The following is a 20,782-nucleotide window of genomic DNA, read 5'->3' as shown; positions in this document are numbered from 1 at the left end:
TTCAATTACATTGATAAGTGCCTCACTTACTAAGGTCCAGTCATTCAGATAAATGCAGGAATCTGAACCTACATTCTGTTTGAGCCTGACATTTCATATGATCCATCAGCTGGATACTGAATTTGAAGAGGAAACTTTGGTGATAATATGGAATACATGCAGAAAAGAGTTGTGTAACTTAGCGTTAGTGTAGGGCCTTTGAAATACAATAGATGATTTTGAAGACAGAGGTGCTATAAAAAGCATAAGTAAGGACAGCAATGAGTCAAACACCCTCAGCTCTGACATGAAAGGATAATTAACTCTTTTTCTTGACAACATCCATCCATTCAGTACCTGACTAGAGCCGCAGCAGGGATACTTGTGATATGGACCACTGAGAAGTAGATGACTGTGACTAATCATTATGTTTCTAATTATCATCGTGTTATAATTGGCAGAACAGTTCTAGCCTGTTCATAATGTAGATTCAGGGACAGTGTGTGTCAGTTATTTCAAGGGGTGTCATGCTCCACAGTAAGAGAAGGACTGCTACTTGGTCAAGGTGCATATGTCATTTTTAGAAGTCTTCTCTATGCAAAAAAAAAACAACCAATGGGTTGTTTGCCTCTTGATGTTACAGTAGCTGCTACTGAAATGGTTTAAAAGAAAAGATGAACTTCAGCGAAACTAACATACTATAGGTCATGTAGCTTTCTGATGCTACAAAAGTGAATTCAAATGTGCATGGCAGTTTATTCAACGTGTGATGTATAATCAGCATATTAGCAAATGTGATTAATCAAAAAGTAATGTGTTACATAGAAAGGCTTTAATAATGGTCCCACACAACATTCTTGCCTCTAAATTGGAGAGACACTGTGGATGGACTGTTTGGTTGATAAGGATTTGGCTGAATGGGTGCATTCAAAGGGGGGTAATCAAGATCTCAGTATCTAGGTGGAGAGAAGTGATGAGTGGTGTCCTGCGGGAGCCTGTCGTGGGTCTAGTACTCTCAGCAGTTTTGCAGATGAGACCAAACTGACTGGAGCAGTTGTTATTTTAGAAGGAAGGGATGCCATCCAGAAGGATCTGGACAAGTTTAAGAGGTTGGCCCATGTGAACCTCATAAAGTTTAACAGGCTAAGTGCAAGGTCCTGCACCTGTGTTGGGAAATTCCTTAGTATGAATATAGGCTTGAGGATGATTGAGAGCAGCCATGTGGGGAAGTACCTGTGGATAGTGGTGGATGAAAAATTGGATATAAGCCAGCATTAGGTACTTGCAGCCCAGAAAGCCAGCTGTACCTCAGGCTGCATCTAAAGAAGCATGGCCAGCAGGGTGAGGGGGGTGATTTTCTCATTCCTCATCTAATCCAATCTTGTGAGTCCCCAGCTCTGCAACCCGCTACAGATCCTACCCCTAATAACGATGTGGACCTGTTGGAGTGAATACAGACGAGGGTTTATAAGGATGATCAGTGAGCTGAGATAACTCTCCTACAAAGAGAGGCTGAGAGAGCTGGGCTTGTTCAGCGTAGGTAAGAAAAGGCTCTGGAGGGACCTTATCATAGCTAATAAATAGTTAAAGAGGACCTGTAAGAAAGCTGGAGGGATTCTGTGTCAGGGAGTGCAGTAATAGAACAAGGGATAATGGAGTTCAACTAAAAGAGAGCTTATTTAAATTAGATGTTAAAAAGAAATTCTTTACTGTGAGAGTAGTGAGATACTGAAACAGACTGAGAAACTGAGAAGACTGTGGTTGTCCCTTCCCTGGAGGTGTTCAAGGCAGCCTCATCTAGTGGGAGGTGTCCCTTTCTATGGCAGGGGATTGGAACTAAATGATCTTAAGGTCCCTTCCACCCCAAGCCATTCTGTGTTTGATTTTTAGGATACTTTGGAAGGAAACTTCAGAATGAAGTTAATTTGTAAAAATGGTATTTGTGGTTTAAACTGCTGTCCCATAGACCCTTTTGTGTGTTCAGTGTGAAAGCTTTTGTGACTTCTTGGTGAAGTGCAACTCGTTAGTGTGACAGTTCAAAAGCCGTTTGTTATTTCTGAGTGAATTGTTGAGAGGTTATTATTACTCCAGCTGTTTGCTTAAAGTCCAAGCTTTTATGCCTGTGGAAAATGACAGAATGACTGAAGATCGTAGAAATGGCAGGACTGTTGCTTTTGGTGGTTGTATTAATCTAAGTTAGTTTGAATTGCTTGGCAGGCTCTGGTCCTCTGAGCACTGTGGTCTAAATAGGAACTGTAATGTGATGAATTAAAAGAAAAGTCACTCTTTGTAATTGTATAACTTTCTAAACTTTTCCTCCTTTCCTCCTCCTTTCCTCCTCCTTTCCTCCTCCTTTCCTCCTCCTTTCCTCCTCCTTTCCTCCTCCTTTCCTCCTCCTTTCCTCCTCCTTTCCTCCTCCTTTCCTCCTCCTTTCCTCCTCCTTTCCTCCTCCTTTCCTCCTCCTTTCCTCCTCCTTTCCTCCTCCTTTCCTCCTCCTTTCCTCCTCCTTTCCTCCTCCTTTCCTCCTCCTTTCCTCCTCCTTTCCTCCTCCTTTCCTCCTCCTTTCCTCCTCCTTTCCTCCTCCTTTCCTCCTCCTTTCCTCCTCCTTTCCTCCTCCTTTCCTCCTCCTTTCCTCCTCCTTTCCTCCTCCTTTCCTCCTCCTTTCCTCCTCCTTTCCTCCTCCTTTCTTCCTTTTAAAGTATTTATATTCAAGCGTGATCATAGATGTTTATTAAGAGGGATATATTTTCAGATGCCTATATATTCTTCATTTTCTGCAAGCGGAACATAGACTACCACATTTTATATTATGTTTGGTGAAGGGAATTCCTGTGTGTTAGGACTGTTCTTTATGGACAGATTTCAATATACTATGCCAGCAACTTTCGGTATTTTAAAATAGAGGATCTGAATGATGTGTCTCTTGATTTTTCTCAGTTGTGTACTAAAATACCTTTTCTGACAAAAATGAACAGTTTCAGTTTGTAGTTTTTTTCATCTACTCCTCTAGCATTGTAAACATTTAATGTGTAGATAATAACATGAATTTTATTCTTCAGTTTCCCTAAATCAAGTCTTGAATTAGTTACTCTCGTTTATTAGATTTCACATTAGTTACTAGTAGAATATAGTATTTTTAAAAAAATTCTGTCATTTTTAGAAAACAAACTGACAGATGCAAAAAATTCTGTCACTTCTATTTTCAGTTCAGTTCTACAGAGATGGTGTGCAGTCATGGTAATGGAAATTACATTTTGGACTGAACACTTGCCAGAGAGAACATTCGCTTGAAGTGAGGCCTCCAAAGTGTTAACATGAGATAAATTCAGTCTGGGTTTCAAATTCTCATCTCCTTTTTCATTTTTCCTTTTAAACTCTGCCATTAAACTTATGCTACCTTCATCTGTTTCCTTCAAATATATTTTCTATTTCTAAAATAGTTTAACTTCCATCGTTGCTGTTGGCTCCTTTATCACAAATCCTAGCTTGAAAGGTATGTGGTATACAGCATCTGTATGTTACAAACTAAAGCAAATCATGGGGCAGGATGATTTCCTCGCTTTTTATCTGTGTTAACTTTTCATAGAATGTGAAGTCAAGGTAGGTACCCATTCATGGTTAAAATGTGCCACTCCTAATTACAGGAATATGGCAGTGAGATGTAAATTTGTGTATAGAGGGCATAATTATTAACGCTCTTCATATTTACTGTATTAGAAATGTCAGTGTGCTTAAGCATCTTTGTACATCTCACAGGAAAGCCTCAAATAATTTGCTGAAAAATTAACAAGTTCATTTCATCACATTTAATGGGTTCTTAAATCTCTATCAGCTTATCAAAGGAAACATTAATTGAAAGTGTAATTGACTAGCCAGATGTTCCATGAGCTGTTCCATGTTTTCTGTCCAGCAGCCTCTATTAAAAACGTTACAAAACATGTAAAGCTCTTTTTCTGAGATGAGAAGCTGAGCAGATGAGAAATTCCCTGTGCCAAATTCTCCTGACACTGGAACGTTTAAATGATATCTTCTTAGTTGAATGCATGTTGGGTGACCAGTACCTATGGACACGCTTCTTTTATGTGGAAGCAGGCTGTTAATTGACACAGAAGTCACTTTTAAAACAGGATGTGCGGAGGTAGCACACCAGAATACTTTGTTCCTGGAGGGGAGTATTGTGTGGCTGGAAAGCTGCCTGACAGAAAGGGACCTTGCTGTAATGACAGTTGGCTGAATATGAGCCGGCAGTGTGCCCAGGTGGCCAAGAAGGTCTTCCTGGCTTGTTTCAGGTACAAGCGTGTGTGGTAAGCAGGACTAGGGAAGTAATCCTGTCCCTGTACTTGGCGCTGCTGAGGCCTCACCTCGAGTACTGTGTTCAGTTTGGGGCACCTCCATACAGAAAGGCCACTGAAGTGCTGGAGCAGGTCCAAAGAAGGGCAACAAGGCTGGTGAAGGGCTTGGAGAATATGCCCTATGAGGGGAGACTGAAGGAACTGGGGCTGTTTAGACTGGGGAAAAGGAGGCTGAGGTGAGACCTTCCTACTCTCTTCGAGTATCTGAAAGGTGCTTACAGTGAGAGCGGGATAGGTCTCTTCTCACTGCTGACAGGTGACAAGGTGAGGGGAAATGGCCTCAAGTTGTGCTGGGCAGGTTTAGGTTGGATATCAGGAAAAACTTCTTTACAGAAGGAGTTGTTAAGCATTGGAACAGGCTCCCCCAGGAGGTGGTTGAGTCACCATCCCTGGATGTGTTTAAAAACTGTTTGGATCAGTTTGCTCAGGGACATGATTTAGCAGGGGGTTGTTAGGGTAGTATGGTTTAGTTGTGGTTGGACTTGATGATCTTGAAGGTCTTTTCCATCCTGAGCAGTACTCTAATTCTATGATTCTACGTGGATGAGTTTTCCTTATTTACTAGAAATCCTGTGGCAGCAGTATGTTTCTGAAGTTTTGGTCTTGTGTTAGGAATGGTAAATAGGCATGTGCTGAAGAAGAGTTCTATCTTATCAAATTGATCAGAGGTCTGGAGCACCTCTCCTGTGAAGAAATGTTGAGGGAACTGGGCTTGTTTAGCTTGGAGAAGAAAAGGCTCTGGGGAGACCTCATTGTGGCCTTCCAGTACTTGAAAGGAAGCATATAAATAGGAGGAGGAACAGCTGTTTACGAGGGTAGATAGTGATAGGACAAGGGGGAGTGGTTTTAAACTGAGACCTGAGGTTTAGGTTAGATATTAGGAGAAAGTTTTTCACACAGAGGGTGGTGACGCACTGGAACAGGTTGCCCAAGGAGGTTCTGGATGCCCCATCCCTGGAAGCATTCAAGGCCAGGCTGGATGTGGCTCTGGGCAGCCGGGTCTGGTGGTTGGCGACCCTGCACAGAGCAGAGGGGTTGAAACTTGATGAGCATTGTGGTCCTTTTCAACCCAGGCCATTCTATGATTCTGTGATGGTCGTATGTTAACATCCAAAAATATACAGATCTTTACTGCATGGGTTGAATGCGTTTTGTCCTTTAAGTTTACAGTGTTCTTTCCAAGTACACAAACGGTCTCATGGAACCTTTACTTACTCTAGTTTTCTTTTCGTGAGCTGGTTGCTTGAAGTGCTGTAGAAGCGTACAGCTGGATCTTTCCTTAAAAGGAAGATAAGGCTTACAAGGTATAGACCATTTACAATGGCAAAATTTGTAGTAACGTACTGTTTAATTATTGAAGCTTCTTCAGAGCAGTGTGGGTTTGCTTTGGGGATGGAGATGCTGAATATTTTATTTATGATCTGTTATTACATCTGCAGTTACAAATGTTGAGAGCTGCACGATCTTGTTACAGCATAATATTTTTACTGATGTACGGTTAGAGGGAACTTGAACATATTAGATATTCCAAACATTGATCCTCCAAATAGAGAAGGAAAAAAAAAAAAGAAAAACGTGGTAGACTGAATAGTTACATAACCTATCATATCCTTTCAGTTGGAGTCAGTTCAGATGATGCTGTCAGAGGCATGAGAGGAAAATGAAACGTGAATAGCAAGCTATGCATGCCAGAAATCAAAATATAAGAGACTTTGTGCCATGCTCTCTGTAGAAAAATATGGTTAAATAATCAGCTTAAATAGAATGGCCTGTCCTGTTCCATATGACGTTTTCCCAGAGAAAATGGGAATGCATATCTTCTCCTCACCTAGTTACTGGATAATTGAAGTTTGCTAGGTCAAGATACTCTATAAAGAGAATTCCTGCATGGAAAATGAGTCTCTTTTCCAAAGTGCATCCACCGCTGAGAACTTTATTTGAGTCTCTTAGATATGTGCGAAAGAATTTGTACAAGTAGATACTGTGTAAGATCACAGTGTAGTCACAGTCCAACGCTAGAACCATAATTATTCCAGACTGCTCCATTTCTGAGCTCATCTCTTTCCTACAGCACTGAGGAAACAACTTGGTAGATGGCGTAAAGCAAGAAAGGCTGCTTGGCCAGCCCGTATGTCCTGGTTCTAATTTGTGGAGTTAAACTGTGTCTGGTTTATATTGCGTTCAATAACTTTTGCAGTTTTGTTGAATCATTTATTTCTTTGAATGCTGGGAAAATGTGTCTTGGATGGGATTTCTGGAGGTAATTTTGCTTAACCTTGTGCTCAAGGCAGGGTTGTCTTCAGTGTTAGATCAGGTTGCACATAGTTTTGCCCAGCTTGGAAAATCCTCAGGAACGGAACAGTCCCCAGCCTGTCTTTACCACCTTTTACCTTGCTTAACTGGTTTTATAGGGAAGATTTTTTTTCTCAAGTCCAAGCAGAATTTTGAATAAGTTGCAACTTGTGGCTGTCTGTTTTTGTTCCTTCTTTGTATGCCTCTGACAAGTGTCTGTTCCAGGACTTTTTTATATGCCTTTTAGGTAGAAGTTAGGGAGCTCCTCCTCCATCTGGACTGCCGCAAGTCCATGGGACCGGATCAGCTTCATCCTAGGGTGCTGAGGGAGTTGGGGGGGGGGTGATTGCTGAGCCACTCTCAGCTATCTACCAGTGCTCCTGGATGACTGGAGAGGCACCAGAGGATTGGCGGCTTGCCATTGTGACTCCCATCTACAAGAAGGGCCATAAGGAGGATCTGGGGAACTACAGGCCCGTCAGCCTGACCTCGATGCCAGGGAAGGTTATGGAACAAATCATCCTGGGAGAGATCACACGGCTTGTACGTGGCGTCCAGGGGATCAGGCCCAACCAGCAAGCACGAGTTCCTGAAAGGCAGGTCGTGCTTGACCAACCTCATCTCCTTCTATGACTGGGTGACCAGACTGGTAGATGAGGGAAAGGCTGTTGATGTAGTCTACCTAGACTTCAGCAAAGCCTTCGACATGGTCTCTCACAGTATTCTTCTGGGGAAACTGGCTGCCCGTGGCCTGGACAGTTTTACCCTCCGTTGGGTAAGGAACTTGCTGGAGGGCTGTGCCCAGCGGGTGGTGGTCAATGGAGTTAAGTCCAGCTGGCAACCCGTTTCAAGTGGTGTCCCACAGGGGTCGGTGCTGGGGCCCATCCTGTTTAATATTTTTATTGATGACCTAGATGAAGGGATTGAGTGTACTCTGAGTAAGTTTGCAGGTGACACCAAGTTGGGAAGTAGTGTTGATCTGCCTGAGGGTAGGGAGGCCCTGCAGTGAGATGTAGATAAGCTGGATCTCTGGGCTGAGGTGAATGAGATAAGGTTAAACAAGGCAAAGTGCTGCAGTTCTGCACTTTGGCCACAATAACCCCATGCAGTGCAATAGGCTTGGGGCAGAGTGGTTGGATAACTGTGAAGAGGAAAGGAACCTGCGGGTGTTGGTTGATGCTTGGTTGAACATGAGCTGACAGTGTGCCCAGATGGCCAAGAGGGCCACTGATGTCCTGGCCTGCATTAGAAATAGTGTGGCCAGCAGGAGCAGGGAGGTAATCATCCCCCTGTACTCAGCACTGATGAGGCTGCATCTTGAGTACTGTGTTCAGTTTTGGGCCCCTCACTACAAGAAAGACATTGAGGCCCTGGAGCGTGTCCAGAGGAGGGCAACAAAACTGGTGAGGGGTCTGGAGCACAGGTCTTATGAGGAACAGCTGAGGGAGCTGGGATTGTTCTGTCTAGAGAGGAGGAGGCTCGGGAGACCTCATTGCACTTTACAACTTCCTGAAGGGTGGTTGTGATGAGGAAGGGTTTGGCCTCTTCTCCCAGGCAAATAACAGGACCCAAGAAAATGGCCAGAAGTTGTACCAGAGGAGGTTTAGGTTAGACATTAGGAGAAACTTTTTCTCTCAGGGGGTGGTCAGGCACTGGAGTGGCCTGCCCAGGGAGGTGGTGGAATCGCCATCCCTGGCAGTGTTCAGGAGGCGTCTGGATGAGGAGCTACGAGAGATGGTTTAGTGGCTTGTGGTAGCAATGGTGATGGGAGGATGGTTGGACTACATGATCTTGCAGGTTGTTTCCAACCTTGTGATTCTATGATTCTAAGTTGACGCCTTATTTTTCTCAATATCACTAAGCCCAGTTTGTTTAGTCTGTCTTCATTTGATTAGCTCACTAATCACACTAGAGCTGCCCTTTTGTATTTCATCAATTTATTGATGCGTGCCATGTACTGGAGGTCCAAGCTGCACCCATGACTCCTGGTAGGTCTTACAAATAATAATTAAAAAAAAAAAAGTGAAATAATCATTTCTCTTTATCTCATCTTACTTGGCATACCAGCCCAATGTGGCCTAGTATGAGTTGATCTTCACTGCCACAAGAATGATTTGACTTTATTGTACTAAAATTACTTTATCCTGGTATGTTTGTTTGCTTTCTCTTTGCACATAATACATACCAGTGTCCCTTAGTGTTTTAACCTGCATAGGAAAAAAAAAAACAAGAATAACAAGAACAAAAGGAATAGGCAAATGAGCATTAGCAAATACCAGCAGTTATGAACCATTGTGCTTAATATTATTCATTTACCTCTACTAACTCAATTACAGTTGGCACAGCATAGCCTAGCCATGTTCTTATTGTTGGTTTCTGTAGACTTATTTAATGACTGATACGCAGTCTTGTGCTGTGTATACACTGTTTTGTTTGTGTGCTTTTTCATCTTGCAGCTTGGCTGAATGCATTTTCCACCTTTTTTAAGAATAGATAATACCTGGAAGAATAGCTACTCAAAAGTTTCAAGTCTGGATATAAATCAGATATTTATTTTGCAAATAGTTAATAATAAAAAAATTATTGAGAATATTAAATCCTGTGCAAAAATATCTGGATAAAATTATGTAAATCTTGAAAACAGATAGTTTGGTTTATTTTCCTCCTTTTTGTTATAACTTCTTAGAATAATGTGGTGGTTTAGACCATGAGTTCAAGAACGATTGTAGGTTTTCTGCCTGTGCCAGGTATAATGACTTGTCAGCTTAATTTGGAAGCAGTAATGTATACTTTCTTTTCAAATGTAAATTAAAGTGAGATGTTATGGGCTGCATTTTTTTCTACTTAATTTCTTTTTTTAGCTTGCTTGTAACCCTACAGTGTTATGCAATGAATCAAGAGGATTCAGCACTCCCCTCTTTTTTTCCCTTAAAAGAAATACACATCTTCAGGTGTGTATTACTTGGTGACATGTGAGAACAAGTCTCTTCTGGCAGGACATGGCTGAAGAACACATACAAGAAATTTTAGGTACTTGTTTCTGGTCTGAACTGTGATCTGTACTTCTAGTAAACTGAAAGAAGAAAATTTCCAGTTTCTACTTGTTTCTTTGGTGTATCATGGTTTCTCCAGCTGTGAACACAAAGTGATGGATCAGAGTGCCAAATTAGTTACATGTAGCTAATTTTGACTGTGGATCGGTTTCCAGATAGGGGTCAGAATATTACTTTATGTAATGCAGACAAGGCATAGATGGATTCTTCCTGGAGGCATTTCAGCTCTTCCATTCCCACATGACATCTGCATGGAAAGTACAGCCATCTGCTCCCTGGCCTTCGCCCTGCTTCAGGCTATCCCTGGGGGACCTCCACATTTCTCTTTGTGTAATACACCAGTCCAGCCCAACAAAACAGATAGACTGTCTTCTTGTAAGAGTTCTCTTTTGCTTTGCTATTAGCATGTATGTATTTCTTTGTAATAGAAGATTCTGAACTTTGCTTATACAAAGTTGAAACCCAAGCAGCAAGTATACTGTTTCTGCAGAGCACAGGAAGATGTGTAAGAGACTGAACAGAACCTGGCTGTTAACCTAACTGGTTTCAATGCACTGATGAAGGGAAAATCTGAGTATGGCCTTCCTGCTTGCAGAAGCAATTCACTTCTTTAGCGTGGTTTTTGTTACATGTTTAGTGCTCCTAGTGTATTTCTACCACAGTTCTCATGCTGATTGAAGATTTATGTTTTCGACAGTTCTTGGCAGGTAGAGTTGTTGTAGAAGTGTGGGAGGTTAGTTCAAAATGATTTATAACAGATACATGGATGGACTCTGTCATCGTCTCCATTAATTCTTATGTAATCTTCGGAAAAGGTGTTTCATAAGCAGATGATGACTTCCATCCAAATTCCCATTTATGTTCTCTAATCTTTGCTATAGAATGTTCTTTTATTCATATCCTAAGCAAAGACGCTATCTGTGCTTCAGCAGCTCTCCTTAGCACTGTTGCAGATATTCTGCAGCTGATATGTTCTACAATATTTATCCAAGAGTTCTCTTTAAAACTGAGAAGAAGACACAGAATTAGATTGGATTCAAGAATCTTTCCAGAAATATGTTGTCTTGTAGCCATCTGCTTTTAATTTGTGATTATTTAAATAGCGTCACCTTTCTTGGACAAACTGCTAAATATTTTGCTTATGTGTGTGTAGGTTCCAAATAATTTTGAATGTTTGAGGGTCAGTGATATTTCAAATACGTTAAACTAAGAATGCCTGAGAAACTTTTGCTCAGACATGGTGTAAGAGACAAGAGATTAGTAAGGTATATGAGAAACTGTTAAACATTGAACTGACTTTGTTCAAATTGGATTTGGTCATTACTACTTGCTCCCAGGGAAGACAGATCTTTGAATAAGACACGTTCTACCAAGCTTTATTCCATCAGTCTAGGCAGCAATTTGACAGAAGCACAATGGTTATGACTTCACCACAAGATCTGGTAGGTGAGAAAGCTTTTTAGAAGGCTTAGAAGGGAAACTAAAATGCTTTCTGCTCAAAAATTTCTGCTGTTCAGAATGGAAGAGTTCAGTATTCCTGTCAGTCAACACAAGCGTGATCTGGTAACACATGACCATATGAAGCAAAGAGTAGCTCATCTACTTCACAGTGGTGTATAACACTGTGAAGGAGGTGTAGGGTTGTGAGGGGGATATTAGAAATGCTACTCTATGGGACAAGGTGATAGTCCCTAGTTCGTCATAATCATTTGTATTAGGGTTTCAAAACTCACTTTATTCTAAGGTAATTAAATTTTCTTTCCGTCTTCCTGTCCAGAATTTCTTGGTGTCTTTCAGCTGTAGTCACTCTCTTCCTGTTATTTAATTTATTGCTGAAGATATGAAGCACTTCAAATCTTTTTAATTATCTAAGAAAAGGATGTGATACAAAAAATGTAATACAGTACTCAGTTTTTCTGCTTGCCATCCTATTTTCTGGTGGTGTGAACAGTTTCTGACAAGTCCCTTTTATTTAAAAACATATAAACAAAAAACAGCTACAAAAGACACACATACACCCCCCCCCCTCCAAAAAAAAAAAAAAAAAAAAAAGGCTTGACAATTTTCAGGAAGTCCTGAGAGTCAGTGTGTTACAGAACACATAGTGACATATGAAAATAGTATTAATTGGTATTAAAGTGGTACAGATTTTCTGATCAAGCATGAAATTATCTGAAACATTTATTTACATGAACTGATTCAACAGTGTTTTGCAGAAGTGTATCATCTTTGTAAAAGCAAATATTTCAGCATTAGTTGCAATTGGCTTCTGGGAGAAATATATAAAAAAAGAGATTAAAATATTGATGTAAGTTCCTGGATTACATTTCTGGTTTTTCTTACAAGTGTTTGTGTGGGTGGGACTCCTCAGCCCTGGGGTCACTTATCTAAATTAAATCTCTTCTCTCTAAACATCACTTTTGCCATGCTTCTCCAAGAACAGCAGTTCCCTACATGTTTCTAGCACGTATCACATCCATGAGAACTTTGGCACTCAGCTTCTTGTGGTGGTTTCAGTTAAAAACAATTATAACTGTTCTGTTCTTGGTATTTCTGCATTGCTTTTAACATGCCATCATCCTGCACAACTCTTTCAACTTGCAACTCAAGGGAGTTCAGGTTGTAACTGCAGTTGGTCCATCTCACAGTCTCCTCTGTGTTGTTATATATTAAAATTCAGTTTAGTCTGACTTTGCACTTGCTCTTACTCCTCACTTTTCGTTTCTGTCATCTGCTTTGTTATCCCAGTGACAGAGACTTGCAACTGCAGTGAAGAGATCTGATGTTAGCTATGGTCCTTCTACAAGCAGAGGTTGGACAGCATGACTTCTGAGCATCCCTTGCTGACTGCAGCCCGTAAGGTGGCAAATGCAATTCTGCTTTGCTTGCTGTGGTATGGCTGACACTCACAGTCATGTTGCCAAGCAGTGGAAATAGGAAAGCTTAGAGCTGGTGGAGTCAGAAGGGGCAGAAAGCAAGGAAAAGACTCTAAGGGATGAGTGTTCTTGCTGACCAAATATAGAAATAACACTTCTGGCCCCAAGGAGGGTTAGAAGAAGACTGTGTTATGAGCCTGAGAAAATAGCCAGTGCTCCCAAAGTGTGCTGGTGACAAGCTTTTGCCACACTGTCCCTTAGAAATTGTGATCAGATCTATCTGCTGTGGTCCTGACAGTTACCTTATTTTTATTTCATTTTGCCAAGCCATTTAATCAGGTTAAGCTAGCAAAAAGCTTTATTTTGTGTTTTTTCTTTTCAATCATTGCTTCCCCAAGAGTTTCTAGGAGAGCTGTATAGCATGCATCTGAAATTTGTTGAACTATTCTGTGACAGAAAGGTACTGCAATGAAATCATCTTTCTGAAAAAGAAATATGCTAACTCTATTGGAAAGTTCCACCCCTTAAATTTGTGTAACTGATAACAGAAAATTCAGGGCAGAAATAGTAGTCTCAGATCTGTTAATCAGGACTGGGAAATATGCCCTGCTGTGGAGGACTTGGTGGTGTTCAGAAAAGAGTCAAGACGGGTCAGCCCAAGCTATCCGAAGCAATGGATTGGATGCACGTCTTCACTCTGTCTTTGCTTGCACTTTGATTCAGAGAGGCATTTTTCATAGTGGGTTGTGTCTGAATAAATATTTGTTAGTGTTAGAGAGGTGTTCCTGTATTTTGGTTTTGTTTTGTTTTTGCAGTTGATGTTGCTTTGGGAATTGTTTGTTTATTTGAAGTTCATACGAAAGGGAGGATTTTTTAACTGGTTGTCTTAGTCCTGAAAAAAGGAACCATGATGTCAGTGGTGATTCTGTGGACAATCTTTATGGTCTGTGGAGCTGTATCACAATGGGGTGCAGATGGAGGGCAGCAGTGCAGTAAACAGTGCATAAGGCACTGCAGATGACTTAAAATAGTGTTATTCATTGGATAGGAACCACTCAGTGCTGTCATTGTGCAACTGTATATGCTTCGGATGTTTAATGAACAGAACTCCACCATTAGAAGTTAGAGCTTCTGCACACTCATTCCACGTTCTACTTGTGCATATGTTTTTTCACAGTTATGTGTTGGAGTGAACTCATGTATTATAGGTAATTTCTCCAGCATGTCAGAGTGTTTTGAGTTGAAGTTGGTGTGTTTTGTTTTTTTTTTGTGCTTGTGTATGTGTGATAACTGATGTACTGAATGCTATCATGTGTGCCATTAAGCTTCATGAACCTTTCTAAAATATGTTTCTTTATTTTGATGGTCAGATCCTGGTAATTTTTTGGGTATTCTGTTCTTCAACCAGTTTTGTGCCCACTCTGTGAAAAATGTTTTCATATAAATCAAGCTTCTGTAAATCAGCTATGAGAACATTACGTGAAACATTATTAACTAACCTCACTGAATCAAGCATGTAGGAAACTTGCAGAATCACAGAAGGGCTTAGGCTGGAAAGGACCAACCCTTAAATTCACTTCCAACCGACTGCCATGGGCAGGGCTGCCATCCAAAGATCAGGTTAGAACAGGGTCCCATCCAGCCTGGCTCTGAACACCTCCAGGGATGGGGCACTCACAGCTGCTCTGGGCAGCCTGTGCCAGGGCATCACCACCCTCTGAGTAAAGGATGCCCCCCTAACATTTAACTTAAATCTCCCAATTTTTAGTTTAAAGCTATTCCTCCTTGTTCTATTGTTATTTACCCGTGTAAAAAGTTAGCGTCCCAGTGTCTCTCCTCTCTCTGCTCAATCTGTTACTCTGCTATTGCAGAAAATTAATCTGAGGGAATTTTCTTTTTCTTGATAAATCCTTGCTGGCTTTTATTTATCTTGCAATGTATGTGCTTAGAAATATTTTCCTAGTAGTTCCTGATCTTTTCTTCCAGATTTCCATGAACCAAGCACAATGCATCTCATCCCATTCAGATAGGCAAAAGGAAGGAACCTGGAAGAGGCAGCTTGCCTGTGTCCATCTGTTGATGCAGTAGCATCTGGAGCCCTAACTATGTTTGTATTTTATTCTGTAGTACCTAATTTTGTTTTCATAAAAGGCATAGAGAGTCATACCGTGCCTACCCAAAGTAGCCTTTGCTTTTCTGATAGCCTGTCTGCTATCAGACAGCACCTATCTCCAACTTCCAAAAGCTAAAAGAAAATCTTTTTTTTTTTTTTTTTTTTTTTTTGCATTTGATTGCAAACTGCAATTTGATTTGAAATACAAACTGCATTTCATTTGCAGTTATGCTGGGGTTTCTGCTCAGCCATAATTTTGCTAAGGTAAGTAGAAGAAAGTCAGGATGCACATATTGACAGATGTTGATATTTTGATAGATAGTAAAAGATAAGAAAAGAATTTTCCCCAAGTTTTCTCATTGTATTTACAAATGTGTGTGTTAAAGTGTGTCAGATTTGCTTACTGAGATAGTAATGGCTTTGAGAGAGGATGTTTGTACAGGATATGGGGTGAAGTGTATGTATATATAGTGGAATGTAGTATATGGACGCATACACATGATAATTGTTGTTTGGTTATTACTGGCATCAGTGGTTTATATAATTTTGAGATGGGCAGATGCTCTGAGGAGGTCTTTGTGCTGCCAGTCTCCTTGCAGCAGCACTGTCTGGTGGCTAAATGTTGTTGAGAGCAAATATGGGAAAGTGCTTTACCATGGCAGGAGAAAAAAGCTGCACTTCTAGAAATGTATGCAGACAATGCCAAAAGAACAGCTGCTTGGAAATGTCATTGAGACGTTGCCAGAAAAGCTACTGGAGCTCCATGCCAAGTCTGACCAAAAAAGGAAGGATGATTGTTTTCCAGTTCTCATACAAAAGTTCAAAGCTAGAGCCCCTGAGCTAGAAACAAATTGCCTAACGAGGGCAACGCTGCAATGAAACATAACGCAAGTATCATTTCTGCTTGGCATGTTAATAAGAAGTCATACTGAATATTGGATATCTGAAGGGATTAAGACAGTCAGGTTTTGTTGTTCTTCTGTGCGGTGTAGGCGTATTTTCCATAGAGTGACACACCGATGATCCTAGGAGAATGGATGATGAGAAGCACAAAGAGCAGTCTGAATAAAATGTATAAGAAAATTTATGTAGCAGTTATTTGTGCTTTAAAGTCTGTGCTTAGCATTAGTAATAAGAACATCTGTCTTCCAAAATTCAGTATCATTTGTAAACTTGAGTTATGATGTATGGATATGCAAAACATATGGGTGCCCACATCGCAGTATTTAATCACAGAATCACAGAATGGCCTGGGTTGGAAGGGACCTCAAGGATCATAAAGACTCCCTAAGTGAAATGGGTATGGCAGGGTAGTAGTTACAGTGTAAAAGTCTGGTGGGTTTCTTACTTTTCCCTAGGAAGGCTTTCCTTCTCTGTAAAAACTTAGTCTTTGCATACTTAATGCATGTTTAATTTTGAATTGTACAGCAGTAATGAAGAGCATCCTATTTCATTGAGAATGCTGTGGTGAACTTTTGCGTTTTATATGCAAGTGTGTGAGTGCATTAATGTGTATTTGTTAGAATCCCAGTCATTGCAAATTTACCGGTCAGCATGTTGATTTTGTACACTTAACAGCAGCTGATGATCACCTCTTCAGACAACTTCCGTGACTCATGTGGTGAGCAAAGATAGTTCTGCATAAAATCCCAGTGCAGTTTTAGGAGCGGGGAGTTTGGTAAGGGCCACCATAGATTCCTTCACAACTTCACTTGATGATTGGAAATCCTGAAACAGGTTTGTTTCAGAAATGTTTATGCAAAGAGTGTAGAAGGTCGTTGAAAAGTTCAGTGTTCTTCACTGACTAGCCTCATCAGTGTTGTAGAACTGTAAGGATTGTTTCTTATGAGAAGTACCGGAAAGGCTATCAATAAAATGCTGTATGAATTTTTAAGAGTAATTTGTTGCAGATGTACTGACAAGAATGATGTTTACAGAAGTTGATGGAAAATTGACTTCTGATTTAAATAGGCATTGGTAGCTGGAGAGATAAAGCATCAACGTATCATTCTGGCTGTAATCACAAAAATGTCCTGTGGGTGATCGTGTGGCTAAGTGAAGGGCAGACACAAAAACTTTCTGCAGCAAATTCATAAAAATTAAGGTTTTTTTCCATATGTTTAACAGAAATGGATAATCTGACAGGTTTTTCTGGCTTTAGCCAGCATATCATACGCGTACTTTCAGGTAGATGAGGTGTCTGCTAGTTGTTTCGCAATGCCTACATCTGGAATAGAAATACTAAGATACTTGAAGATCTTTACCAATCACTGAATGGTCTAGTTCTAATTTGGACAATTTCCTTTTAATACTGATGAACAAAAGTATTACAATAAAAGTCAGACAAGCTAATTTTTGCTAAAGTTTATGCTATAGAATTGGATCAGTTTGGTTATGAAATGAAAGAAAATTACAAATGCATTAAAGATAATGACCATTTTTAACTCTTACTTTAAAAACAGGCAGGTGGTGTGAATCATCCAGTGAACTACTCTCCAAAACCTCTTGATTTGTCTTCGGTTCTGAAAAATTATCTCTGCAGGCCTTGCGTTGTTTTTCCAAAGGCAATGTTATGAGATCATACTAAGTATAAATGAAAAATAAAATCTTGTTTTGTAAGAATTTAAGTCTCTGCTCACCCACAGTCAAAAGAAAAGATCTGCTCTCTCACAGGACTGATTCAGAGGCTTGTACCCTGCTAAACTCTGCATAGGATCTAACACATTTTAAGAAGTGTAATGCTTAAGTGGTGTTCTTGAAAAGTGCTGTACTGAGTGTAGTTATTTAGTAAAATGGAAGTATTGTCAGTGTCAGTAATTGTCAGTGAAGGCTGGAACAAGTGAACGATGCAAGGAAGGAAACAGCTAGTTGCTACCAGAGGTTGAGAAACAGGCTAATTTTCTTTCATAGAAATCCAATTGCTTTAAAAATGTTTACACATTTTGAATAGGGATGGAGCAAAGAGAGTTCTGGTGGGTCTAAAGATTGAAAACTTAATTGGATGTCAGCTAAAACTAAGGCACTTAAAATAAGCAAGGGATCATCTTGGATGTGCTGAGAAGAATCTAAGACTGTTAGTTTGACACATGCGATAGGAAAATAACTCTAATTTTTAAGAATTGAGCCTCAGAGATGTATTGATCCTTTCACATGGGAGCATGTAATGCAGAAAACCTCTCCTTTTTCTTTTAAAGTTGAAAAGCTCTGTAAGAAGAGTATTGATTTGTTTCATTCCTGTAACACCTACACATCCCTCTGATTGGCATAATTCCAATGTGCTAGGAATACTTAGTTAATTCATGTCCCATGATAATATGAAACTGGAGCTTGGATACTCTCATTCCAAGTAGGTTTGTTTTATATGCATCTTTTACTGGCACCTTCTACTAGTTACTTCTTCAGTGCATCTGTGGATGTACTGTGTATGTATGATTATGCTCAAAAATTGCAAGGTTTTTGTTTGTTTTTATGGTTTATTTTCAGCTGTTATTTATCAGCTGTATACATTCAGCTGATACTGTCGCATCCAATTTTAACTTCAGTTAGATGTTCATAAAAGCACCCTGTGTAACTAAAAAAAAAAAAAAAAGCTGTGTCTGTAAACACAACACACCTTTCTTTGACTCAGATTTTGGCATCTCAGATCTCTTGAGCCAGGTACTGAATAACTGTGATCTCATGCACGTTGTAATAATTAAAGGTTTTCCACCATCTTACACCTCTTCTCCTGTAGACTGGGGGAAGCAGGGGTCACAAGAAATAAACTAGAATAATTTCTCACAGGTCTCAAAACTGGCTGGAGTCCTCTGCAGGTGTGGTTCTCTATTGCTTGCTGTCAGCAAGGAAGATTAATTGAGCAGAACTCATTTAAATGACTCAGTGTTGGAACGCTAAATTTGCTACATTTGCTGATGCTGTTAAGCTGAGAGGAATATGTTGGAAGGTCTCTATTATTACTTTTAACATCCTTGACAACCTAGATGAGTACTATGAAAGAAACATGGTAATTTTTGTAGTGCGAGCTGGAGAATGTATGCAACAGTGATGGCCCTGCAAATATGATGAAGTGGTCAGAATGCAAAGGAGCAGTTTTGCAAAAATGTGTTAAACAGATTTAAAGCTGACTGGAAGTCATAAATGTCACGTTGGAAAAAATAACGTTGAATTTAAGCTGAACTGCTTTTCGTTTTCCTTTTGCTCTGTTTTGGAGTAAGGAGTATGCTAAGAATTGTATATCCATCTTTTGAAAACTTCAAATATACTGATCAAATGCAGCAGAGCAAAAGAGCAATCATGGGAATGCTGAGAGGTCTAGCATATGAACTCTGCAAAAAGGTTGAACAAAATCTTGAATTTGAGCACAAAGAAGATGAGAGCCTTCAGATAGCAAATAAATGAGAGCAATACTTTTTCTGCTGCATATAAGAAAAGGTGCAATAGCTTAATGTTACAATAAGTTGCATGTTAGAGAAGAATGCCTTCACAAATAAAGCTTAATTGAATGAAGTGATATATAACATGCGTGAGTGACTTAATTGCTCAATCATCATAAGATTTCAAGAACAGATAAAGCCAATACTTGTTATAATTCATGAAAATGTATTTGCCTTGCAGGGAGACTTGATGAACTCTTTAAGCCTGTTTTGGGCAAGTTTTATGTTGCTGTTTTTTTCGTCTTTATTTTGTTCATTCTTTTATACATTTCTTCTTTTGCAATGGAAAAAAGAAAGGCTTAAAACACTGAAACCTCTTTTAAAAGTTCCCAATCCATCTGTGCAGCTGGTCTCTCCATTCTTTACCCATTCTCTTCTTACCAATTGGAAGAGGAAAGAAAGTCCACCTTTTGGATTCTACTAAGGCTTTCTTTTTGAAGGGAGCATAAATACTGGAAGTCATTCAGTTATTTTTTCTTTGCAGGTTACGAGATGACAGAATTAGGGTAGAAAGGATGGAAAACTACCATTTTGAATACAGTAATGCTTTCCAACTGGTTACTGATTTTTATGCAAAAGAGGTGCCTGATATTACAGGTATGTCAGAATATCTTTGATGTATGTATTCCTGTTAGCTTGTACATGGAGGATTGCAGCCTCATAGACTTGGCTACTTCCAATGCATTCAAATGTTCCCCAACTTGATCCAATGCATTAAGGATAAATCTTTATTGCTCTAGACTTTGCCACTGGTTTCAGGGGCCTAGAAATCTGCAAGTCAAATCTTACTAGTAAAGAAGACATTGAGTTCCTCAGCCTCTTCCATGTCCTTTCTCACCAGGTCACTGCCTATTTGGCAGCAGGCTCATGTTTTCCCTTGTCTTGTTTTTGTTGCTGATGTAAGCGTAGAAGCTTTTGTGATTTTGTCAGTTTCAATGCCAGGTGTCCTCTGACTTTCCTAAGCCCTGCAAGCTTGAGCGGTGTCTCTGTACTCTTCCTGATAGCATCTTTTTCATCCCATGCAGGCCTCCTGCTGCTTTTGCTTCTTTTTTTGCACACAGACCACCTTTGAGTTTGGAGAATCCTTGAAAATGAACACTGCTTATGTAGAAATGAATGCATCCTTTTTTTTTTAATGTCATGAGCATACATGTTAAGACAAGTACAAATTTCACATATTTAGCAAATTGATGGAAATGATGAAAATGCTACAATATCTGAAATGTTTCTTCAAGTTCTTCAATGTATTTGTTGACATTCTTAAGAATGGAAAAATTTCTCTGACAAATCTTTATTATATAAGGTTTCAAAAGTACCCTTTCATAATGAGATATGATGGAGTGAATTTTCCTATTGTCACATCTGGAACATACATTGTAGTAGAGTACCCTCTAGATGCAGAAGAGCTAACAGAAATATCTGTTTTACCAATATGGAACCTTATTCTGTAGACTTGTTGAGACAAGTAAATCATCAGGCATTTTTATTCTCTTTAATTTGCGAAGGTGTTGCCTACAGTAATGGAGATTTCAGAATTCAGTTCTTAGTTTGTATATTTAGAAATTTCTTATGCCAACTGTTAATTGTTTTTATGAGGAAAAACCCGTGGAATCCAGTATTTAATATTTCCTAATTTGTTTGTGTTATTGTCAAGGTGTACATTCTTTTGGAACCATAATTTATG

General features: G+C 39.8%; 1 protein-coding gene across 2 annotated transcripts in view; it reads left to right on the top strand.

The window, feature by feature from the left end:
• The window catches only part of MSH3 (mutS homolog 3), a 117,361-nt gene that overhangs the window by 20,342 nt on the left and 76,237 nt on the right, over positions 1-20,782 (top strand). For both annotated transcript variants that reach the window (XM_025144950.3, XM_025144949.3), the window contains exon 9: positions 19,583-19,695. In XM_025144950.3, coding sequence (XP_025000718.2) covers positions 19,583-19,695 — 113 coding nt within the window. The remainder of the gene's footprint in view (positions 1-19,582; positions 19,696-20,782) is intronic.

Source organism: Gallus gallus, chromosome Z (assembly GCF_016699485.2).
Source record: "Gallus gallus isolate bGalGal1 chromosome Z, bGalGal1.mat.broiler.GRCg7b, whole genome shotgun sequence".
Classification (NCBI taxonomy): Eukaryota; Metazoa; Chordata; class Aves; order Galliformes; family Phasianidae; genus Gallus; species Gallus gallus.
Note: the sequence above shows the minus strand (reverse complement) of the source record. Positions and strands in the feature narration are given on the sequence as shown.